Source organism: Bos taurus, chromosome 15 (genome assembly GCF_002263795.3).
Source record: "Bos taurus isolate L1 Dominette 01449 registration number 42190680 breed Hereford chromosome 15, ARS-UCD2.0, whole genome shotgun sequence".
Lineage (NCBI taxonomy): Eukaryota > Metazoa > Chordata > Mammalia > Artiodactyla > Bovidae > Bos > Bos taurus.
The window spans coordinates 76,882,133-76,908,668 of record NC_037342.1 but is presented as its reverse complement, the minus strand read 5'-3'; the positions used below and the strand labels follow the sequence as shown (position 1 = coordinate 76,908,668).

Below are 26,536 nucleotides of genomic sequence, written 5' to 3'. Positions count from 1 at the left end.
ACCCTTATGGCAGAAAGTGAAGAGGAACTAAAAAGCCTGTTGATGAAAGTGAAAGAGGAAAGTGAAAAAGTTGGCTTAAAGCTCAACATTCAGAAAACTAAGATCATGGCATCTGGTCCCATCACTTCATGGGAAATAGATGGGGAAACAGTGGAAACAGTGGCAGACTTTATTTTGGGGGGCTCCAAAATCACTGCAGATGGTGATTGCAGCCATGAAATTAAAAGATGCTTACTCCTTGGAAGGAAAGTTATGACCAACCCAGATAGCATATTCAAAAGCAGAGATATTACTTTGCCAACAAAGGTCCGTCTAGTCAAGGCTATGGTTTTTCCAGTGGTCATGGATGGATGTGAGAGTTGGACTGTGAAGAAAGCTGAGTGCCGAAGAATTGATGCTTTTGAACTGTGGTGTTGGAGAAGACTCTTGAGAGTCCCTTGGACTGCAAGGAGATCCAACCAATCCATCCTAAAGGAGATCAGCCCTGGGATTTCTTTGGAAGGAATGATGCTAAAGCTGAAACTCCAGTACTTTGGCCACCTGATGTGAAGAGTTGACTCATTGGAAAAGACTCTGATGCTGGAAGGGATTGGGGGCAGGAGGAGAAGGGGACGACAGAGGATGAGATGGCTGGATGGCATCACTGACTTGATGGACGTGAGTCTGAGTGAACTCCGGGAGTTGGTGATGGACAGGGAGGCCTGGTGTGCTGCAATTCATGGGGTCGCAAAGAGTCGGACAGGACTGAGCGACTGAACTGAACTGAAAAAAAGGTAAATTATCCACCATTTATTGTATGAAAATATCAACGTCTGAACTTGAAACTGGGAGATGGAAGTGCGCACTTAACATATTTTTTAAGAGATTTCTGTATTTAATTTTTTGGCTGTGGTGGGTCTTCACTGCTGTGTGTGGGCTTTCTCTAGTTTCAGCTCGCGGGCTTTAGCAAACTGGCTCAGTAGTTTTGGTACACGGGCTTAGCTGCTCTGTGGCGTGCGAGATCTTCCCAGACCAGGGATCAAACTGGTGTCCCTTCCATTCCAAGGCAGCTTCTTAACCACTGGACCACCGGGGGAGCCCAACACATTTTTTAAAAAAATTATGTTTCCTATTGTTTAGAGATAGCTCCAATTTATCCCCTCCAAAAGGCCAGTGTTAAACATTTAAATGGCAATGTATTGAGGTCACCAGACAAAGCTGTGTGATAACCTGTGTGAAGTATAATTCATAAGGGAAACCTCAAAGAATTTAGAAATTATAGCAAGAAGAGACCTCAAATTATTATCTGGTTAGGCCTCCAGTAACATTAGGCATTAGAGTGACTTGGAGACAGTAGAGAACAGTGGCTTTTTAATACCGCAGGTGAAGCTTGGTTCTTAATTCTGTAGCTCATGAACTGATAGAAGCTATTTTAACCTTTCTGAGTCTCAGTTTCCTCATCTATAAAACAGAGATAATAATATTACCTACTTCAAAGAATTATAGTTACTGAAATATAGTATGAGTTTGATAAAAACTTTATTATAATATATAACTATCACATCATTTTTATTAGCATGTTAGACTTTATTATACCCATTTCACAGATGAGGCAGCTGAGCCCAGAAAATTTCAGCAATTGGCTCAAGATTATAGAGTGAGGACTTACAAGGATAGCAGCTCTTCCTCCCAGGGCTCCGTTCTTTTCACTTCACTGTGTGTGTGTGTGTGCATTGGAGAAGGCAATGGCACCCCACTCCAGTGTTGTTGCCTGAAGAATCCCAGGGACGGGGGAGCCTGGTGGGCTGCCGTCTCTGGGGTCGCACAGAGTCGGACACGACTGAGGCGACTCAGCAGCAGCAGCAGCAGCAGCAGTGCTTAGTTGCTCAGTTCTATCTGACTCTTTGGACCCCATGGACTGTAGCCCACCAGGCTCCTCTGTCCGTGGGATTTTCCAGGAAGAATACTGGAGTGGGTTGCCATTTCCTCCTCCAGAGGATCTTCCCAACCTAGGGATCAAACCCGTGTCTCCTGTGTCTCCTGCATAGCAGGCAGATCCTTCACCCACTAAGCCATCTGGGAAGCTTTTCACTTCCTTATGCTTCTACAAATCAATACAAAACTGAGGCCTGTGAAAGAAGGATTTTCACTACATAAGTTAAATTCACAATCAAAGGAAAGTCAGGAGCTTCTACCATGCCGGTCTCCTTGCCTACCAAATACCACTTCCCATTTAATCGTACATCTTCCAAGTTTTTTTTTTTTTCTAAAGGATTTTGGAGCTTTGATGCTGGCTCACTTCTCAAAATAACTTGCCTCAGGCCAATACAGTTGTCTTAGAGTTATAGAAATGTCAAGTATGTGCCATTCACATATATTATGTAATTTTTAGTTTTCTGAGGACAAGAAACTGCTTGCTTGGTAACTAGATTTCTATCAGCACTGTGGAAAATCTTAAGACTCTTTTTTCCCCAACAGTGTACTGCTAGATAAAAGCTATAGTCAATAGCATTTGGAAATAGTTATAAGCCTTATTAGAGTTCAGTATTAGTTACACAGACTAGTGGGTTCACTTTTGGAACCCACGCTACATGGTACATCCGTGGTATACAGCTGCTTCTTTATTTTTCGGCCAGGCTGCAGAGCAAGCAGGACCTTAGTTCCCCAGCAAGGATATAACCCATACCCCCTGCAGTGAAAGTGAGGAGCTCTAACCACTAGACCACCGGGGAATTCTGGTACATAGCTTCTTAAATGGCAGGATATCGAACTTTATCAAAAACAATCAACAAAAAAGAAAAAAAGAACAAGAGATAGTTCTTATTCATACTAAAATCAAGAGTAAAGGGTAGATAGAAATGTTTGCTGTTTAGTCAGTAAGTCGTGTCTGACTCTTGCAACCCCATGGACTGTAACCCACCAGGCTCCTCTTCCATGGGATTCTCCAGGCAAGAATACTGGAGTGACTTGCCATTTCCTACTCCAGGGGATCTTCCTGACCCAGGGATTGAACCTGTGTCTCCTGCATTGGCAGGCAGATTTCTTTACCACTGAGCCACCAGGTAGATAGTATTCAATAACTTAAAATATACATACAGCTATAGATTGAACAAATATTTACCTAACATCTATCATATACGAGGCATCATGCATGCCAGGCATTGGGAATGCAGAGATGAAGGAGAAATGGTGCCTACCCTCAGGAACCAGCATAGTAGGGAAGAGATGTAAAGGAGATGGGGGAGGGAGCATAGAGTAAAATGAACCAAGCCAGGAAGAAGCATTGCCCCCAGAAGAATCATATTTCACTTGGCAAGGAGGCTCAAGGGTGCTCGTACAGATTAAATGGCCTAGAAACTTGACCCCTAGGCTTGTCAGTTCTGTAAAGCAAGCAAGGCTATTTGATCTCGGTCTTTATTCCCAGCCCACTTCGTTTGCTTCAGCCCATACCATGAGAACAAGGAAGATGCCTTGCTCTACTTCATCCTCTTTTAGACGACTGAGGGAAGGCAAAGAACCAGCTCTGATCCTGGAAAGCCTGTTTTTCCCAGGAACTTAAAATTCCAACCCATAAAAAAAATCTAGATTTAATTTGCAAGACTAATAGCTCAGCAAAAGAATGAGAGTGAGTCAAGAATTCCCCTAACAGCAACCCAAGTTTAGGCCATTAGAAGAGATGTCTAATCTTCAAGGAACCTCTGGAGAATAGAAAGGAAAAAAAATTGTTTTCAAGAATAGACCTGAGCTCATGATTCACCTTAGAATAGGATAGCCTGCAAGAGCTATTCTTCCTTTCTTAAAAAGCTTACAATAAACCAGGAAAAAAGAGAAAAGAATACAAAAATGATTATATAAATATGTGATGGCAATTTGGTAATAAAAATAATGTTTTAAATTTCTTTAGCATATCCTTTCATGAAGACCAAGGTATTTTAAACTGATTATCTCATTCAGCCTAAAAGCAGTTTTGTGATATCAAAAAGAAAGAAATAGGTAAGAGAGTTTAAGAGGTAAATTCTGGTGGCAAAACAAAAAAGTGACTTATGGGTATGAAGTGTACAGTGAGGAAAATATGGTCAGTAACTAATATCTAAAATTTTTTTAAAAACTAAGTAATATCTTTGTATAGTGAACTATCATAACTAGACTTGTGGTAGTAATCAGTGTCAAGTGTACAAGAAGTATTAAATCGCTATGCAGTATAACAGGAACAACCAGTGTTCTAGGTCAACTGTAATTCAAAACCAACCTCGGTTTGGGATGGACATGTACACACTGCTATATTGCAGATGGATAACCAGCAAGGGCCTAATGTACAGCACATCAAACTGCTCCAACACATGCTGCTGAGTCCCTTTGCTGTTCACCTATTACAGCATTGTGAATTGGCTACACTCCAAAACAAAACAAAAAGTTTTTAAAAAAACAAACAGCAATAGAGATCAGATTTGGGGTTATCAGAGGTGGGGAGGGATAGGAGGAATTGGATAAAGGTAATCAAAACTTCCAGTTACAAGATAAACAAGTACTGGGGATATAAAAATGTATGTTACATATGAAAATTTCGTATGTTACACATAAGAATTGTTAAGAGAGGAAATCCTAAGAGTTCTCATCAAAAGAAAAAAGTTTTTTTCTATTTCTTTAATTATCTAAGATGATAGATGTTCATCTAAATTTATGGTGATAAGCACTTCATGATGTATGTAAATCAAATCACTATGCTCTGCATCTTAAACTTATACAATGCTGTATATCAATTATATCTCAATAAAACTTGAAGAAAACCATTTTTTATAAATTAAAAAAAATGGATAATCATCTTGACTTTTACCCCTCCAAACATACTTTATAAAGAAACACAATTCCTTACAGATATAATCTATGAAAGATGTCCTACCTCTAGAAATAATCTTAAATTCTTAAGTGATGGACGAAGCATCCTCTGGAAGGAAAACTGCAGAGGAATATCATCCTGAACATTTCCGTGAAAAAAAGCCAGCCAAGAAAAGCACAGGTTAACAGGACACAGACTAAAGGAAATCGGAGTGAATATTCTGAATAATGGGAAAAGTTAAAAATTATGAGAGGAACCTAAAAAAACAAACAAACAAACAAAAAAACAGATCTAAAAGATCAAACAGGGCTTCCCAGGGGGCTCAGTGGTGAAGAATTATCCTGCCAAGCAGGAGATGGGGGTTTGATCCCTGGGTCGGGAAGATCCCCTGGAGGAGGAAAACGGCCACCCACTCTAGTATTCTTGCCTGGAGAATCCCATGGACAGAGGACCAGACGGGCTACTGTCCATGGGGTCACAAAGAGCTGAGCGACTGAACAGCAGTAGTAGCGATGGATCAAATGAGCAGTTGTTGAGCTTCTAGAGCTGTGACTACTCACTAGACTCATCATTAGACAAAACTGGCTGCACCAAAAGCGTGTTCCAAAACGTGTTTGGGCAGCCCTCAACTCATCCACGAAAACTAAGCATCCACCGCCACTGCTTCATCAGCTGCCCTGCTCTACTTTTCATGCATCTTGCCTGCTTCCAAAAGGCTCTTCTGGACCTGCCCTAGAGGCAAAGCACTCAGGTACTTACTATTCTGTGAAGAATCTGGCAATGCCATATTGGCTAATATCTTCCTTGTTCTCTAGCAGCTGGCAGACTGCATCCTCCACGTATGTGAGGACATGTCGCTGGGCTACAAAAAAAAAAAAAAAAAAAGAGACAGAGAGAGAGAGAAAGTGAGAGGGAGATAAAAAAAAAAAAACAACCCTCCAAACCCCAGTAAGGCATGAAAGTCAATCGAGGCGCTGGCTCTGCTCTAGGAAGTGGACTGCAATAGGTAAATCCACTCACGGCCCTCGCTGAGCTACAGTCTCAGTGGCTACAAAGGGAGATGCTGGAGAAGACCTGCTGCCATTTGATTGGCTGTGAGTATTAATATCAGCCATTCGCTCTTTATTTCAGTGATAAAGGTGAGGAGCTTTAGCACCATTTAGCAGATACACCTGGGAATTCTTTCTTCCCACCTCCTTCCACTTCTGCATGGCTCAGAAATTTACCCTAGGGAGTAATGATTCTATGCCTGACTGCAAGGAAAACTCAATTCTTCCATTAAAAAAAAAAAAAAAAGTAACTGAAAAAGTTTAAGGACCATGAAGATTTCAGTAAAGATGTTAAAAGTTATTAACCTTAGTAAATAAGAAGACCATGAAATCTGGGTGGCCCGATTTATCAGAAGCCATGTTTCCCACATTTGTTGTGACTAGCAGATGTGTGACTTCATCATGGGCTTGTAATAAAGGATGTGATGAGTACTAGAATTAGACCTGGGCTGGAATCATGACTCTGTCTGACAGCATAATCTTGGATAGTTATGTAATCTGCGCCTGTTTCCTTCTTTATCAAGTGTGGAAAGAAACGTAATTTTATGTATTTATTTTTAAATTGAAGTATAGTTGATTTACAATGTTGTGTTAGTTCCTGGTGTATAGAAAAATGATTCAGTTATATACACATATGTTCTTCTTCATATCTTTTCCATTATAGTTATTACAGAAGCTTGAATCTAGTTTCCTGTGCTATACAGTAGAACCCTATTTATCTATTTTATAAATAGTAGTTGTATCTGTTAATCCCCAGCTCCTAATTTATCCCTCCACGCCTTCCCCTTTGGTAACCATAAATTTGTTACCTGTGTCTGTGGGTCTGTTTCTGTTTTGTAAATAAGTTCATTTGCGTCATATTTTAGATTCCACGTATGAGTGATGAGAGAAACAGAATTTAATTCTTTCTCTAAAGTGGTCAATCAACTTAATCTGAACCGCCTGAGACACCCTATTAAAATGCAGATTCCTCACCTGGCACTATCTCAGACTTCATGATCTTAAAATTCTAACCGGAGCCCAGTAATTTTAACAGGTACCCTTGAAGTTTCTTACGTATCCTGAAGTTTAACAATCGCTGGTTAGAACTTGGGCTCTGGAGTTCTGAGAGACCTGAGTTTCATCCTCAGCCCACCAAGTTCCTAGCTGTGCGACCTCGGGCAAATTAGCCTGCAAGCCTATTTCCTCCTGTAAAATGTGGGTAATAACATCGTCACTATTCTTAAACCACAATGCCTTGTTTTCTTGATGATACATCTCATTAAAAGTCTATCTCAAAGGGCTATTGGAAGTCTGCTTCAGTGATACAGCAGAGCTTCTAACACAGCAGGTGCTCCCCAGACGCTTGTTCCCCCTCCCTGACTTTCGTCTTTAGGTATGACAACGGTATCCTGGCACACTTCACGTAGAAACTTCCAATTCAGTATTTCCATTTACCACCCTATTTTTTTTCTTTTTCAAAAGCAAAACAAACAAAACAATTTTCGTCTGGAGCAGTAAGAACAAAAAACCCCAAAGTAATAAATATCCTGCCACAGCAGTTCCACAAAGTTGCTACCAAGATGGACACTTGCCTCTTTCATATTTTCATCCCTCAGGAAAATATGAGGGAATTACCTAAAATCTGTAAAATTAGATACTTTAAAAAAAAAAACATTCCTGAAGTCCTGGTAGTTTAGTGAGACTTGTAAAGCAAATACATTTATCTACCCAAGCTGTACTCGAGACAGCCTTTGTTTGACAGTGGTTACCTACAGTTTCACTGTTTACACCAGCCCAAAGTCCAGATGAATGACATGTTTACATTCCATGACTTACTCTATCGATCTGAGTGCTTCCCGAAGCTAACAACTATCAGCTACTGCAAACATTCTCCAACTCCGACCCCACAAAAAGATGTGAAAACAAAACCCGGGCTTCATCAACGGTTCATCCAACTGGAAAACTATTTCACTAAGAAATGGCCCAAACTGACAGTGAAGTTGTGAGATAATACGTGAGAATTTCTTGGGACCTCCCTGGTGGGAAGTCCTAAGGTCCCTAAGGTCCTGCAAGTTTCACGGCACAACAAGAACAACAACAGACAATTTCTGGCATTAGTCGTTGTATAATTAATATGAAACTGGGGGTGCGGGTGGCCAAATTAACATTAAAATCAGCTATACTTTCACCTCTGTATTTTCCTTCTCTTATTCCACCCACTTATCCTTATCTTACAAAAAGATTCCTTCCATGGGCTATATATAGGCTTTTATGAATTGGAACTACCTAAGGCTACTACAAAAGATTAGGGTTTCTTTTTGCTTTGTTTTTTTGTTTTGTTTTTTGACAGCAAAAATGAAAGAGCTCTACTTAGAAGCAAATCCTGCTTCTTCTCCGTCTTAGCTCCAGGGACTAAAAGTCAATCTGAAAGGCCTTTAAGGGAGAAATGTTTTCAGAGCAGTTAAAATCAAAGTACTTTTGTCTTCCTCAAAAAAGGGAGGAATTTTCTGGAAAACAGACTTTGCAGCAAGAAAAAAAAAGGTGGGGGATGGGGAGCAGGGAAAGGAAAAAAGAAAACAAATATAAATAAAGGACTATACCTATTTAACATTCAGCTACCAATTAGATATGTAGAACTTTATATTACCCATAATAATGATGATAACAATAACAGCTCTACCAATTTTGAGCACCTGTGCAACTTACTGAATAACCATGTGCCAGAAACTGTGCTGTTTTACATGCATTATTTTATTTCATTTTCACAATAATCCTACGATAGATATGTTGATCACATTTCCATTATACAAACGGGAGAATGGAGATTTATAAAGTACCTTTCTCTAGATCACACAGCTAGTAAAAACAGAAGCCAAGACTCGAGTCAAGGTATGTCCTACCAAGAACCCATGCTCTTAACACTGTATACCACACTGCCTCATCACTGACACCTTGTAATAAGTTTTATAATAGATATGATCTTCATTTTACATGGAGCACAAAGGAAAGGGGTGTATGTTGGTAGTAAAATCATGAGAGGTGTGGTCCACCTGTGTCCATGTGAATTCATATGTGAATTTGTATGAGTGTGTTTGTGTGTTGTATGTATTTACCCTGTCCCCGCCTGCACAGGTGTGCATGCCAATCGGCATTTATGTGAAGTCAGGACATGTCCCCAGTTTCAAAGTTTCTTACAAAGAACCTGCCCACCACTAAGTCTTCACCCCACCCACCCCTAGCTCAGAAAGTAGAAACAGAAAGACCTAGGGCTCTTTTCAGCTATGGGTGAAGTGAAGGAATTAAGAAGAGCCCGCAGAGGCAGGAGGAAGTTCCTCTCTGAGGATTTCACACAAGCCTAGTGCAAAGAGCCCTCCTCGCTAATTGCTTTCTCGCTGGTGGCTTCCTCCACGTGCAGCTCTTATCAGTCCCATGCTACCTTCTGTGGTTAAAGGTACCACCCAGCCCTGGAAAATCCTTGCACTTTATCAAACGTCAATAAGACGGAAGTTCAAAGCTCTTGTCTGGCAATAAAACATGGTGGGTGTCATTTCATATTATTTTTAAGATGCAAAGGAATAGGCTTTAATTTATGCGAATGATTAAAGAATAAAAACTGCACACCTGCATCCCCGGAGGGCAGAGATATCTGGGCACCTTAGTTGCCCTCTCGGAGAAGGAAAAACGTTTCAGATTGACTTTTCCTCTTCTGCTTTGCTGTGATTTTCACAAGGCCAGGATTAAGTTTTCTAACGTGAACCAATAGGCTCTATTGTTCTGAAATCCACACTAAGGCCCAAGGATCCATGTCTTGCTCACGATAGCATCGCGGTCTGAGATAAGCACTTAAACCTTCAACACACTGCACTGAAATGACTGAGTAAAATATAAGTAAGCACGGTGTGATCTTTATATAAACCGTGTGGGTGAAAGCAATTGTGGGTCAGAAACTTCTTGGTTCTCTGTTGAATCACCTCCTGCTGATCACTTAATCTCTAGATACCACAGTCAAGCTTGCTGTGACTTGAGTATGACGTGAAGACTATGTCTAATAATAAACTGTTTCTTTAGAAAAGGGCTTCCCTGGTGGCTCAGATGGTCAAGAATCTCTCTGCAATGCAGGAGACGCGGGTTTGATCCCCGGGTTGGGAAGATCCCCTAGAGAAGGGAATGGCAACCCACTCCAGTATTCTTGCCTGCAGAATCCCATGGACAGAGGAGCCTGGGGGGTTATAGCCATGGGGTCAGAAAAGAATTGGACATGACTCAGAGACTAAGCACACAGATGCACTTCCTTGCAAGGAGCAAGCTAGCCTCTTTAGAAAATATCGGATATATACAAAAGATAACATATTAATGATTATGTTATTATTGCAACATACAGATTTTACAGATCAAAACCATATAGCAATTCACTGCAATGGTTAAGAACATAGGCTCTGGAGTCAAGCTGAACTGGATTTAATTTCCAGCTTTGGTACTTATTAGCTGTGTGACTTGAAACAAGTTACCTAATTTCTCTGCCCTTTTCTGTAAAACTGGGGACTAATGCCTACCACTTAAGGTTGTAGTAAGGAGTAAATAAAATAACTTATGTAATAATCTTAGGGGCTTCCCTGGTGGCTCAGATGGTAAAGAATCTGCCTCCAATGTGGGAGACGTGGGTTCGATCCCTGGGTCAGAAAGATCCCCTGGAGAAGGGAATGGCACCCCGCTCCAGTATTCTTGCCTGGAGAATCCCGTGGACAGAGAAGCCTGGCAGGCTATAGCCCACGGGGTCGCAAAAAGTCAGACACGACTGAGCAACTAACACACAACACAACACACACAACAATAATCTCAGCATACACTGGGCACACAGTAAGTGTGCAATAAACTTACTGTGTGTATGTTCATTACTGTTGTTATGATGACAGTTGTTCTCTGCCAGACATCGAAACTCACAAAACAATGGGTTTCAACTCTAACGAACTCCAAGGCATCAACCTACCATAACTCCTGCTCACTTATTTAAAGTTTGCCCATCTAACCAAAGATGTTTACAGATCATCTTCAAGGATTACTGAGCTACATAAAACTCTACACATATAACGATACACATAATTTAGACTCACTTCAGCTATAGCCTTTCAACTTGTAGTAAGCATTCACTTATTAACTGCTAATTACTCAGGAGACTCTAATTTATATGGGGAAAATCCAAAACGATTTCTTTTTACTCTCTTCCCAAGCATAAATACCATCAAAGTATTAGCTGTTTATTTTGCAATTAAATGGTAAGGGGTCCCATTTGGAAATTTTTGCTTGAGGGGCTACCTCAATTATTTAGACCACTCATTTTATTATATGATTATTATTTTACACAGAGTCCCTGGACTAGAATAAACAAGTTTCACTAGAAAACATTCACATGAATTACAATATGAGGTATTACTAGATATAAGAGCAATAGCAGTGTAAGTGAAAAGCAAAGCATATACATATATCCACATTTATATCCGACTTTTCTCCTTTGTCAGAGTCCTTTGGAGACTCAGATGCTGGTTGGAACAAATAAGTGCTGAATTAAATTAAGACTGTTCTCTGAGATTAGAAAAGTAACCTTTTTAACCAACAACCTGTCATGTAAACAGTTTAGAAGCTTCAAGTTTAGTATCATTTCTAAATCACTAACATGATACAGTATTTGATCTTGTAAAATACAAATAGATAGCTTAATGGCTTAAAAAGTTAAACCTCTAAAATTAATCATTTACATTCTCCATCTTTACTGGTATGTTCTCATCCAGGGATACAGTATGCTCTGGTAAAATATTTTATCACCCATACAAGACTATCTTTGATCTTAGACCACACTAGACCAATTTCCTTTGACCAAAGGAGATGGGGAAATGAGGAAAACTAGCATATGTAATACTTATACAACCCAGTGAGGTAGGTAATAGACTTTTTTTTTGAAGCTCAGAGAGGTTAAGAAACCTGCTCAGTCTTAAAAAATGACTAAGTTAGAATTGAAACTTAACATTTGACTCCAAAGCCCATGCCTTTCCATCTCAACCTTAGCTCTCAAAAGCAAAACAAAATAAGAAAAAGCCAAGAACCGACAATGTGTTCCATTTTACACTGCATTGTCTAGAAAATGCTGGCTCTCCATTGTTAACACTAGAAAAGAAATTTCATTTGGTTAATCAGATAAAATGTTGGCATGGTCTTTAATTTTTTTAATGTTTATTATTTATAATTATATATTTAATTACTTTGAAAGATTCAAACAATATAGAAAAAGTTAAAAACCAATCCCAGTTCCCAATCAGTTTGGTATGCATATCTAAAAAATACAGAAATACAGTTTGTGAACTTGGTTTTGTTTTTAAGTAAATGACATATACTTTTCTGTACCTTACTTTTTTCACTTGACCATGTTTGGAAATCTTTTATGAAACAATATGGTACCAACTTATTTGCCAGTGTATTTCTATTGGTAAACACTCAGGCTGTCCCCACATACCCACTATAGCAAACTGCTGGCGGAACGTTCCTGTACTTGTCTCCCTGTGCATATGTGCAAGAGTTTTTCTTAAGGTGAAAGTGAAAGTCACTCACTTGTGTCCGACTCTTTGCGACCCCATGGACTATACAGTCCATGGAATTCTGCAGGCCAGAATGCTGGAGTGGGTAGCCTTTCCCTTCTCCAGGGAATCGAAACCCAGGGATCGAAGCCAGGTCTCCCACATTGCAGGCAGATTCTTTACCAGCTGAGCCACAAGGGAATTGACATCTGATAGGATGCACGTATCCTCATGGGTTTTACTTTTCAGTTTTATTGAGAAATAATTGACGTACACTACTGTGAAAGTTTAAAGAATACAGCATAATGGCTTGATTTATACATATATTATGAAATGGTTATCATAATAGGTTAAGCCTAACATCCATCTTCTAACATACATAAAATGAAAAGAAAAAAAAGAAATATTTCTCCTTGGGTAAAAGCTCTTAGGATTTACTCTTTTAACAACTTTTCCATATATCATACAGCAGTGTTAACAACAGTCATTGTGCTGTATTTAACACCCCCAGTATTCATTTACCTTATTACTGGAAATCTGTACTCTGCCCCACCATCACCCCCACCTTCCTCCTCTTCCCTCTCTCCCGACCCTCTGCCTCTGGCAATCACATGTCTGATCTCTTTTCCAGAGTCTGATGGAGTCGTTTAGATTCCACATATAACTGAGATCATAGTGTCTATCTATTTTATTTAAATCTATTTAGATAGATTTAGTGTAATCTATAGTGTAAATCTACTTTATGATTTACTTCACTTAGCATAATGCCTTCAAGGTCCATCCATGTTGTTGCAAATGGCAGGATTTCCTCGTTTTCGTGGCTGAATAATATTCCACTGTGTGTGTATGTGTGTGTGTGTGTGTGTTGCACAACTTCTTCATCCATTCATTCATCAGTGGACACTCAGGTGGTTTCCTTACCTAAATTACTGTAAACGTGTTGTAATGAACATACGGGTGTAGGAATCTTTTCCATTTAGTGCTTTGTTTCCTTTGGATATATTCCCAGAAGTGGAATTGCTGGATCTTATGGTGTTGTTGTTCAGCTGCTAAGTCACGTCTGACTCTTTGCAACCCCAGGGACTGCAGCGCTCTAGGCTTCCCTGTCCTTCACTATCTCCTGGAGTTTGCTCAAACTCAGGTCCACTGAGTCAGTGATGTCATCTAACCATCTCATCCTCTGTTGCCCCCTTCTGTTCCTGCCCTCAATCCCTCCCAGCATCAAGATCTTTTCTAATGACTCAGCTCTTCACATCAGGTGGCCAAAGTATTAGAGCTTCAGCTTAAGCATCAGTCCTTCCAATGAATATTCAGGGTTGATTTCCTTTAGGACTGGTTTGATCTCCTTGCTGTCCAAGGGACTCTTAAGAATCTGCTCCAGTACCACACAATTCACACACAATTCACAGTTCACCACACAATTCAAAAGCACCACACAAATCAATTCTTTGGTGCTCATCAATTCTTCAGATTTTATGGTAGTAGTTCTATTTTTAATTTTTTGAGGCTCCTCCATACTGATTTCCATAACTGCTGTACCAACTTACAGTCATAACAACAGTGCATAAGAAGTTCCTTTTCTCCACATCATCATGTTTACTAGATATACAAAATTGCTTTACAAAGTGTGTTTTGATTTACACTCCTCCCCACCATAAGAATATCTGTTTTCACTATGACTGTTTTCACTGACTTCATGATCTTGCCAATTTAACAGTTATAAAATAGTTTCTCACTGTTGTTTCAGTATTCTAGTCTTCTTACTTAATTAAGTTAAGCATATTTTCATGGTCATTTGTATTTCTCTTCTGTGAATTGTTGTCGTTACATGACAGCTGGAAAAACCATAGCTTTGACTATACAGACCTTTGTCGGCAAAGTAATGTCTCAGGTTTTTAATATGCTGTCTAGGTTGCCTATAGCTTTTCTTCCAAGGAGCAAGCGTCTTTTAATTTTATGGCCGCAGTCACCATGTGCAGTGATTTTGGAGCCCAATAGTCTTTCACTATTTCCATTGTTTCCCCATCTATATGCCATGAAGTGATTGGACTGAATGCCATGATCTTAGTTTTTTGAATGTTGAGTTTTAAGCCAGCTTTTTCATTCTCCTCCTTCACCTTCATCAAGAGGCTCTTCAGTTCCTCTTCAGTTTCTATTAGGGTGGTGTCATCTGCATATCTGAGGTTATTGATATTTCTCCCTGCAATCTTGATTCCAGCTTGTGATTCATCCAGCCAGGCATTTCGCATGATGTACTCTTCATATAAGTTAAATAAGCATGGTGACAATATACAGCCTTGACGTACTCCTTTCCCAATTTGGAACCAGCCTAACCAGTTGCTCCATGTACCGTTCTGTTGCTTTCTGACCTACATACAGGTTTCTCAGGAGGCAGGTCAGGTGGTCTGGTATTCCCATCTCTTTAAGAATTTTCCATGGTTTGTTGTGATTCAACAAACCATGTCAAAGGCATTGGTGCAGTCAGTGAAGGAGAAGTAGATGTTTTTCTGGAACTCTCTTGCTTTTTCTGTGATCCAACAGATGTTGGCAATTTGATCTCTGGTTCCTCTGCATTTTCTAAATCCAGAGTGTACATGTGGAAGTTCTGAGGGTTCAGGATGGGGAACACATGTATACCTGTGGTGGATTCATTTCGATATTTGGCAAAACTAATACAATTTTGTAAAGTTTAAAAATAAAATAAAATTAAAAAAAAAAAGAACGGTTGAAGCCTAGCTTGAAGGATTTTGAATATGACCTTGCTAGCATGTGAAAGGAGTGTAACTGTATGGTAGTTTGAACATTCTTTAGCATTGCCCTTTTTTGGGATTGGAATGAAAACTGACTTTTTCCAGTGCTGTGGCCACTGCTGAATTTTCCAAGTTTGCTGGCATATTGAGTGCATAATCTGCTAACATCCTTTGCCCATTTTCCTCTCTGGTTATCTTTTTTCTTCTTTTTGATTTGGAGGCTTTTCTAATTCTCTATATGTGCAAATATACACCTACCTTAGGGGTTTTCTTATCATTTTTTTATGGTATCTTTCATTAAATTTCACCACAAAAATTTAAAATGCTGATATTGTCAGCAGTATTTATTAATATCTGTATACAATGTGCTTTTTGTCTTATTCAAACAGGCCTGCACTCCAGGTGTATAAACCTATTCCTCTATATTTTTCTCTGATGATATTTAATTTAAGCTAGTTATGTTCTTTACCAAAATTATGAGTTCACAATTAACATAGTATAATACAAAAAGAAATTTAAAACTTGCAAGAAAGAAACATAAAGTAAAAGTGTTAACCCAAAATCAAGCCTTTACCAGCTCTGAATATAAAACAGTGGTATGTCAAGTTTAACTTTCAGTTCAGTTCAGTCGCTCAGTCATGTCTGACTCTTTGCAACCCAATGGACTGCAGCACCCTAGGCTTCCCTGTCCATCACCAACTCCCAGAGGTTGCTCAAACTCATGTCCATTGAGTCTGTGATGCCATCCAACCATCTCATCCTTTGTCGTCCCTTTCTCCTTCTGCCTTCAATCTTTCCCAGCATCAGGGTCTTTTCCAGTGAGTCAGTTCTTCGCATCAGGTGGCCAAAGTATTGGAGTTTCAGCTTCAGCATTAGTCCCTCCAATGAATATTCAGGGCTGATTTCCTTTAGGATTGACTGGTGGATCTCCGTGCAGTCCAAGGGACTCTCAGGAGTCTTCTCCAACACCACAGTTCAAAAGCATCAATTATTCAGTGCTCAGCGTTCTTTATAGTTCAACTCTCACATCCATACATGACTACTGGAAAAACCACAGCTTTGACTAGACGGACCTTTTGGACCTCCAGAAAAAAACTGTAAATAAGTCATACCTTGCAGATCAATATCCTGAGAAATATCCTTTATATAAATGCAGGAGGCCTCCCTCTTTTACTAGCTCTTGATCACTAAGATTTGCTTAATGGTAGCTAAACCTATAGATATAATAAAATGACAGTCAACATTTATTAAGCTCTGCATGCAAGACAGTATTCTAAGCATTGTACAGGTATTAATTCATTTACTATTCACAACAATCCTATGAGATGGGTTTATTTCCATTTTATAGGTGACAGAAGGAAGACTCAGACATGTAATTTACCCAAAGGTCAATGGGCTGGTAAGTGGCAGAGACAGGATGTGAATCTGCAGCCCTCAAAGAGCTATGCAGCATATATATCAAATGGAATTTTCTAAGAACAAACATACAGGTTAAGGAAAGATATTTTACACTGATAGTTATAAAACAGACAAAAGGAATACTTTGCATGTGAGCACCCAAACCACCACACTGCTGCTATGCGTGCATTCGTGCTAAGTCCCTTCAGTCGTGTCCGACTCTTTGAGACCCAGGGACTGTAGCCCACCAGGCTCCTCTACCCATCGGGATTCTCCAGGCAAGAATACTGGAGTGGGTTGCCGTGCCCTCCTCCAGGGGATCTTCCTGACCCAGGGATCGAACCTGAATCTCTCGGCAGGTTCTTTACCTGGGAAGCCCCAGTGCTGCTATACAGCTAGTCAAACTCAAATACTAAAAGATAAGCCAGGAGCAAACAAAACACTACACATATGTCAACATCACCTGTGACAACCAGAAAACAAGCGGTGACTAAAGACCTTTGTGTAAAGTACAGGACGAAACACTGAAGTCTACTTCCCTCAACAAATCAAAGAACTGTACAAGTTAACAGCTGGGCACAGCTCAGTCCCTTGACATTCAGTTTCTAGTCAACCATTAATCTTCCCCTCTTCCCTTTTCCTTCCTAAAACTGGTGGCTTTGGGGGCGGGGGGGTGCACGGGGAGTGAATGTCAAAAGGCTAAGTACTTAAATCTTACTGCTTCAGTGTTTCCAGCCTAAATCTCATTATACAGAATTTGTACATTGGAGTCTTATAATTTGAAGTGCCAGAAAAAGGAAGTTTTTACAGAGGTCCAAATGTGAAGCACTCACCTAGATGACCATAACAAAATTTACTGCCAAAATGCAGAGAAATCTAAAGAAGCACTTAAGTTTCCTATAGTTATGATTTATGATTATGAAGAAGTAATAACTATCAAGATGATAGCTTTGCAAAATCAGCTATTCATAGAGCAGTAGAGTTCTTGCCTGGAAAATCCCAGGGATGGAGGAACCTGGTAGGCTGCCGTCTATGGGGTCACACAGAGTCGGACACAACTGACGCAACTTAGCAGCAGCAGCAGAGTTATCAGATTAAAAAGCAGAGACATTACTTTGGCAACAAAGGTCCGTCTAGCCAAGGCTATGGTTTTTCCAGTAGTCATGTATGGATATGAGAGTTGGACTGTGAAGAAGGCTGAGCCCCGAAGAATTGATGCTTTTGAACTGTGGTGTTGGAGAAGACTCTTGAGAGTCCCTTGGACTGCAAGGAGATCCAATCAGTCCATTCTAAAGGAGATCAGTCCTGGGTGTTCTTTGGAAGGAATGATGCTAAAGCTGAAACTCCAGTACTTTGGCCACCTCATGCGAAGAGTTGACTCACTGGAAAAGACTCTGATGCTGGAAGGGATTTGGGGCAGGAGGAGAAGGGGACGACAGAGGATGAGGTGGCTGGATGGCATCACTGACTCGATGGACGTGAGTCTGAGTGAACTCCGGGAGTTGGTGATGGACAGGGAGGCCTGGCATGCTGCGATTCATGGGGTCGCAAAGAGTCGGACACAACTGAGTGACTGAACTGAGAGTTATCAGATCAACTCCATAAATATTCACAATACCGTTTTCCAGAAAACACAACCTATAAATTGACAAACATGGAACAAGTCACGTGCCATTCATAATGTCATATCAGGCAGAGAAGTATTAATGTTATAGGGTGAAAACTAATTGTGCTACATAGAGTCATCAAAGGTTGTAGCATTTGGGGCAAACCACGCATTTACACATTATCAGCAGTTATGTTTGGTAATATGCAATTGAACTATGATATACAGATCAGTTACATTAATGCAACAAGGTACTAATGCAATAATTTATCAATTATTTGGCATTTTATATTCAAACTATTTCATAAAAATTAGTTCGCACTCGCAACAACTCACAAAACAGCAGTAGGGTCTCATTTAATCTAGTGGCAGAAAGATACAGAGGAGTTCCAATTTAAGGTAGCTGAAAACTCACGGGCTTAGAATTTCCAATCCTCTCTCTTCTGAGTGATCCTGCTTCTTCTGTATGAAGGTGGGATTCTTTTTCAAATGAGAGTCTCACATGTCAAATCCCCACTCAGAACTATGTCTACACCCTGCTTATGGGATAAGGCTGTAATAATGCTCAATAATCCCTCTGAGTTTCTATTTTTTTATAACATAGATATTTATAGATGCCTAGAGGCCTAGGTCAAAGTGCACAAGAAGTCACATGCAATGAATGACTGGAACAGCACAGGCTAGACAGAGAGGCCCCAGACTAATGTACACAGAAAATTCATGCCAGCACTTAACATATCATCTAAATTAATGGTGTAAAACACCAAGTGAAGTCAAAGTGAAGTCGCTCAGTCGTGTCCGACCCTCAGCGACCCCATGGACTGCAGCCCACCAGGCTCCTCCGTCCATGGGGTTTTCCAGGCAAGAGTACTGGAGTGGGGTGCCATTGCCTTCTCCCACCAAAGTACCCTATAAAGACAGGCTTTGGATCTATTTTACCTCAGCCACATAATTTCTGACTCGTAACTCAAATGACTAATGTTGGAATGTTGGAATGTTGCAGTGTCCAAGCCTACCTTTCCTGCTGGGCTCAACTCAAATGCCACCTGGCCAGGAAGCTTTCTCAGATTCTCTCCCAGCCAGAAGCAATCTTCCTTTTCCTGAACTCCCTAAATACCAATTTTAAATATTTCCAACGGCACTTTCTACTTTGATATAGAGTTATTTCTGTTACACATGTGTTACCTCCTTTGTTAAGACTTCTTGCTCCTTAAAGACACAGAGGTAACCATAAGTCATTTATCTTCTATCCCTTATAACACTCTGGGTCATTCAGCATCTTTCACATACCAGTCATTCAAATATTTACTGAATGAATACATAACTCGAATCACTATTTATAAACGGTGGCGCTATTCTTCATTCAACTCAGCCATTTCAGTAGGACCGTGCCTCCCAGGTGGGCATCACTACGCGCCAAAACGCGTTCTGTGGCAACGCTGGGGTTCTGACAGGAAGCCACTGCGTCCTGCTCTCAGCCCTTCCTTCCACTGCCTTTTTACTGTTCTGTCCCTCCACTCCAGGGGAAGCACTTGTTCCTTTTATTGTTACTAAGAGCCTCATTATGTTCAAGGTAAAGTGGGGGGAAAAAAAAAAGCATTTGATGCAATTACCAGTTCCTCCACAAATTTGGGGGCTACTTGTCATTTCAACATTCAAGATGTGAATAGAAGAAAAGTCCAAATTCTTTTCACTCCCAAGAACTATTTTCTTTTTCTCTTTTAGACAAAATGGAAGCACACAGCACAGGAAGCAGTCCTCAGTAAGCCACCGTTCATAAACAGCTTTGCTGAAAGCGTAACAAAGGTTCTGTTGTGCGCTTGCATGGCAGGGCCAGTAAGCAGCAGGAGCAGATGAACTCTTTAAGAAACAAAGGTTCTGTCTCCATGCAAATGTTTGCATTAATAAAAAACGAAGGAAAAGATATAGAAAACGCAGGCTAGCTGGACATAATGGGTCTCTAAACGGGAGGTTTTTCACATTTTTCAGGCGGAGTCAGCAGGTCTTTTAAAAACTTTGTCATTCTGAACATTTCACAGACATCACAAGAAAGACATGCAAATAACAGAAGCAAATCAAAGGACGTCCCGCTGTTCTGCTGGCGCCTCCTCATCCCTGCCTGGTTTGTCATTTTCTGTTAACCCTGGGGGCGGCTGCTGTGTTGTTGAGGAATGGAGTCCCCAGCCCATGTGGCAGTACATGTCCAGCCAGCTGGCCCCTGCACTGATGGCATTACAATGCAAGCCATGTACCACCACTCAGGGACACGTGCTGCCAGGCAACAAGTGCAGTGTGTGACTTTTACACACCCAGCTTGCAAATCTGCATTGGAAAGAGCCTCTAGACTAACCACTTAATAAGATATGATCTTCTTGACTGTTAGCATCACTGAGCAGTTCTCTGAAGACAGATTGACTGAGAACCAGCCCTTCCAAGTGAAATCTACAATAAGGGCCTTAAAATAAATGCAGAAAATTCAAAAACCGCGTGAGGGGAGACGTTTACCAAATACTGACACACTATATTAATGCTACCGTGCATTATCTCCCTTAATCTTCACAGTCACCGTTTAAGGTGGATATTTCTTATCCCCGTTACAGGCGGAGAAAATTGAGGGTTTTGAAGGTAATTCACTTGCCCAAGGTCACACAGCCAACAATGGCAAGCCAAAACTAAAAGCTATCTAATGCGCAAACTCCTCTCTATTTTTAAAAAATTTAAATTGTCAGCCCTTACTTCTGTGTCTCTTGTGACTGAAACCCAGTTTATTCTGAAAATGTTACAATGACCATACTCATCCACTGCATGTCCACTGAAGTGTATTACTCTTTCTCTGTTTTAATCATTTTAAATCTTTATCATTCACTTTTTTTTTTAAGAGTGAGCGGCTTTTTGTTAGGTCATGATAAGAATTTAATTAAAGCTGCAAATGCTTTCTCAAAGAAAAATGTATATAGTTTAACATGTTACAATTTTAGAACACTGAAGAACTTCCAAAGGCTCATCTATAACTCCTCTGAGGATTCAGGGCCTACATGTTTAAAAAAAAAACAAAAAACAAATCTCTCTTCATGGAAGTACATGGTCAGTTTTCTTTCACAATGATGAGCTACCAAGTCCCAACCTGACAATTCCTTGTCCTCCTCAGCTTTCACTGAACACACTATTCCTCTTCACCAGGACTTGAAATCACTTATGTCCTCCCACAGACTGTCCCATTGGCCTCTCTTTCTGTACTTGAATCAGTAGCCAGTCACTGCATTCTCACCACTGCTCCTGAACTATAAAAGCTTAGGAGTTAAAGGACTTAAGGTTGATAAGTCCTTAAGTTAAAGGTTGTATCACGCAACTCCAATCATTTTACAGATACAGAAATTGAAGTCATTCTTCTTTCTTTTTGCCCTTGATTCAGTAATAGAAAGTTCTTGGGCTTGCTCAAATGCATCTCTTAAGCTCTCCATATTTCTATCCAGAACCACATTGCCAAAGTTTTTCTTTGTACAAAGCAAACAAAATAAATCATGGTAATAACTGAATTATTTTCAAATATTTTTTCCCAACTCCCTGAAAGCACCCAACTTTTTAAAAGCAATAGTCAAATGGCATGCTTGGGCTTCGCTGGTGACTCGGTGGGAGAGTTCGCCTGCCAGTGGAGACACGTGTTTGATCCCTGGGTCGAGAAGATCCCCTGGAGGAGGAGATGGCAAGCTTCTCTAGTATTCTTGCCTGAAAAATCCCAAGGAAAGAGGAGCCTGGTGGGCTACAGTCTGTCGGTCGCAAAGAGCTCGACACGACTGAGTGATTAAACGGGCACACGCACACCGGTGCAGGAGACATGGGTTGGATCCCTGGTTGGGGAAAATCCTATGTGCTGAGGAGCAACTGAGCCCGCGTGCCACAACCACTGAGCCTGTGCTCTAGAGCCCGGGAGCCTCAACTACTGAGCCCATGTGCCGTAACACTGAAGCCTGCATACCCTAGAGTCTGTGCTCCACGTCACGGGAAGCCACTGCAGTGAGAGCCCATGCCCCACAACTGGAGAAGAGCCTGCGCAGCAAGGGAGACCCAGCACAGCCATAGGTAAATAAATAAGAAAACACACAAAAGTAATAGTCAAATGATATTATCCAGGCTCCTTTTATCCTGAGAGCCCACGCCCCACAACTGGAGAAGAGCCTGCGCAGCAAGGGAGACCCAGCACAGCCATAGGTAAATAAATAAGAAAACACACAAAAGTAATAGTTAAATGATATTATCCAGGCTCCTTTTATCCTATTAATAGTCCATTTAGGCCCCTGGTACTAATCATAATACAGGATCAAGTACAAAACATGGTTTTTGTCCTATAATAAGTGATACTAAGTTTAATAAATTATTGACTTTCTTTACATCTATTATTTATTTATTGGGCTGTGCTAGGTCCTAGCTGTGGTACGCCAGATCTTTGACCTGCACAGAGGCATTCGGTATCTTTAGCTGAGGCACGCAAACCTTTAGTTGTGGCATGTGGGATCTAGTTCCTTGACCAGGGATCAGACCTGGATTCCCTGCATTGGGAGCGTGGAGTCTTAGCCACTGGACCACCAGAGAAGCCCCTTAACTTTCTTTAATATAATGCTAGGCTGAAAGATAATCAAAGTACTGATAATCAGATTACTGAATTATACTGAACCTTTAACATGAAGATACCAGATGAGGAAAATTATTACATGCGTTTATGATAAAAAGGCAGAAAAAGTATTCTAGAGAAAGTAAAGAAGGAAGCTATTTTGGAGGAGGGTAAATGGCAAAGCTCAACACTACTAGAAAATTGGAGAATCAAAACATAATCATATCAAATGGATTTAAAAGAGGTGGTTGAAAAAACTAAATGCAGTTGTCCACACAACACAAGAGAGGGGGAAAGGGGTGAAATAGGGCAGGGTGAGAACAACTCCTCTCAATGTATGCCTTGCTATTTGGTTGGTGCAAAAGTAATTGTGGTTTTGCATTGTTGAATTTTGCCATTTGACGTTGGAATACATTCTTAAATAAATGTGGTTAGGTTATACATCATTCTAATGTGCATTCCTCACAGGATTTTTTTGGTTAGGATTTATTACTTGCTGTTTATTTTAGACTACAGCAATGATGTTAGACAAAAAGCAAATTAGAACAATTTTTAAATTTGCATTCAAAATGGGCAGCGAAGCAGCGGAGACAACTCGCAACATCAACAACGCCTCTGGCCCAGGAACTGCTAATGAATGTACAGTGCAGTGGTGGATCAAGAAGTGCTGCAACGGAGACGAGAGCCTTGAGGATGGCCAGCCATTGGAAGTTGACAATGACCAGTTGAGAGCAATCATTGAAGCTAATCCTCTTACAACTACCAGAGAAGTTGCCAAGTTTGGCATTTGAGGCAAATTGGAAAGGTGAAAAAGCTTGATAAGTGGGTGCCTCATGAGCTGACCGCAAATCAAAAACATCTTTTTAAGGCGTTGTCTTCTCTTATTCTGCACAACAACGAACCATTTCTCGATTGAATTCTGACACGCAACAAAAAGTAGATTTTACACGACAACCGGCAACAACCAGCTCAGTGGCTGGACACAGAAGAAGCTCCAAAAACCACTTCCCAAAGCCAAACGTGCACTAAAAAAAAGGTCATGGTCACTGGTGGTTTGCTGCCATTCTGATACACTACAGCTTTCTGAATCGCAGCCCATTACATCTAAGAAATACACTCAGCAAATCAATGAGATACACTGAAAATTGCAATGCCCACAGCCCACTTTGGTCAACAGAAAAGGCCCAATTCTTCTCCACGACAACGCCTGACCACACACTGCACGACCAGTACTTCAAAAGTTGCACAAATCGGGCTACAAAGTTTTGCCTCATCTGCCCCATTCACCTGACCTCTCACCAACCTACTACGACTTCTTCGAGCATCTCGACAACTTTCTGCAGGGAAAACACTTCCACGACCAGCAGGAAGCAGGAAATGCTTTCCCAGAGTTCGTCGAATTCCGAAGCATGGATTTTATGCTACGGGAATAAACAAATGTATTTCTTGTTGGCAAAAATGTGTCGATTATAATGGCTCCTATCTTGATTAATAAAGATATGTTTAAGTCTAGTTATAATGATTTAAAATTCAGGTCCAAAATAGCAATTACTTTTGTACCAACCTTATATTTTTTGAACCTGTGGATGTGTTACCTACTCTGTGTGTGTGTGTGTATACATATATAAACATACATGTAATAAACATATTAGTACTGTGAGGTATACACACATTCTAAAAAGACTGCAGGCTGAGAAGAGGCTGAATCTTAGCACTGATATAGTATCCATAAAGCATTTATTCAATAGGACTTTTACTTCCTTGGAGATGAGAAAAGGCTAAAGTAAAAGGAACTAAAGACACTTACAGATAAGAGGGTTCAAATTAAACCAATACAGTGTATGTGCACGTGTGCTAAGTTGCTTCAGTGAAGTCCAACTCTTTGCAACCCCGTGGACTGTGGCCCGCCAGGCTCCTTTGTTCATGGGATTCTCCAGGCCAGAATACTGGAGTGGGTCGGTTGCCGTTTCCTTCTCCAGGGTTGACTCCACATCTCCCGTCTCCTGCACTGGCAGGTGGGGTCTTTACCACTAGTGCCGCCTGGGAAGCCCCAGTACAGTATTTCCTAGGGTTTTTCCTTTCTCGTTTTTATCTCCTTTTTAAATTTACTTATTATATTTTTCAAAATGTAATGCTTTGACATTAGAAATATTGCTTTATAAACATTGCCAAGTATAAAAATACGTCCCTGGAATTTTCGGTTTCCCCTGCCCAAATCATCTTGCTACCTTCCTAAGGAGATATATTCTCTTTGACTCCTTGTCTAATTCCTCCAACCCCCAGTGATCTCCTTTTCTCCCCCTCAACTATTACTTATTACATAGCACTTGATTTCATATTGACTTAAAGTATTTTACTTCATCTGTAAGTAACCTCAACTAAATTATAATATAATTGAAGACATTCCTTTGTTTAATAATTAGTTAATTTACCTAAGCATAGTCCTTGTCCTCGAGGAGATTATTTAAGATTGACTGGAGAAGCAGATATATAAATCAAAGATGATAACACAGTATGATCATTGTTACAAAGGAGGCATGGAAAAAATGTAAAGATAAAGAGGCCTATGTCTGTCTGGGAGAAAGAATGTTTCAAAGAATGTGAAAGAATTTCCAGGTGAACAAGTAGAGAAGGGATATTTAACACAGACACATCAGCACGTGCAGAAGCATCAGCATGTGAAAAGCATGGGAGATCTGGAAAGCGACAATTAGTTGAGTATTCCTAAGAGATAAAGCTGGACAGCATCATCATCATCAAGGGTTTTATAAAGAGTACAGATGTTAGGAAACCACAGGAGGATTCTGAGCTGGAGAGTGACAGTCATATTACTATGTCTGAAAGATCACTTTGACAGCACCGTGGAAGAGCTGGAGGGAGAAAGATTAGAGGTGCAGACAACCAGGAGGGCAACTGTTGAAACAGTACAGGCCCGAGGCATTAAAGGCCCAAAGTAGGGGAGTAACAAGGGAAATGACAGATCAAATCAACAGAAGCTGGTAACTGACTGGATATGAGAGGTTCAAGGATGGGAGGGCATTTGGGATGATTTCTGGGTTCCTTTCTTGGGCATTTGGGAATACGATGATTCCACTCACAAGACCAAATAAAGGACCAGAAGCCGGAATGATAACCTTTCTGTGCATTGTGCAGGATTGAGCACAGTGCTGAGCACGCACAGAGTCAAGTCATTCCCTGGGCCAACTGGCTGTCTTGAAAAAGACCACAGAACCTTTTGCTTAATGACCTTTTGGTCACGTTCCTAAAGTTGGCATCAATCACCATGCACTGATACGATTCCTGGGCACAGGATAACTGAAGTGGACTAATTTACCCAGGAAACAAGTAAAATAGGCCACACTTGTGTGAATGTGAGGTACATGTGTGTCTGTGTGTGTGCACGTAAGTGTTGGGGTGGGAGGGTGCAGTTTATGAGCAAAACATCCATATTTATGTAATGCTGTGACAGAGACTGCTGGTTGCTAACTCTAGTAACCTTTTTCTCCTTAGAAACATACTCCAATTTTACCTGGGTACATAGCCACTGGCATAAAGATCATATTTTTCAGCTTCTCTTGAAGCTAGGCTTTCCTTATGTGATTAAGCCATAAAATGTGAGCACAATATTGTGAGGGTCTTTTAGAAAGTATTTAGATGAAACTGATTCAGCTGAAAGATGTCCCTTATCCATCCCAGAAAGGAACAGAGAAGCTACTTCAGTCCTCATGGATCATGAGGCAAAAAAAAAAAAAAAAAAGGG

At 40.5% G+C, this 26,536-nt stretch overlaps 1 protein-coding gene across 2 annotated transcripts in view; it reads right to left on the bottom strand.

Annotated features, from left to right (window-relative positions):
* Positions 1 to 26,536, bottom strand: part of CSTPP1 (centriolar satellite-associated tubulin polyglutamylase complex regulator 1) — a 210,658-nt gene that overhangs the window by 154,565 nt on the left and 29,557 nt on the right. For both annotated transcript variants that reach the window (XM_005216409.4, NM_001038037.2), the window contains 1 exon segment: positions 5,576 to 5,678. In XM_005216409.4, the coding sequence (XP_005216466.1) occupies positions 5,576 to 5,678 (103 nt within the window).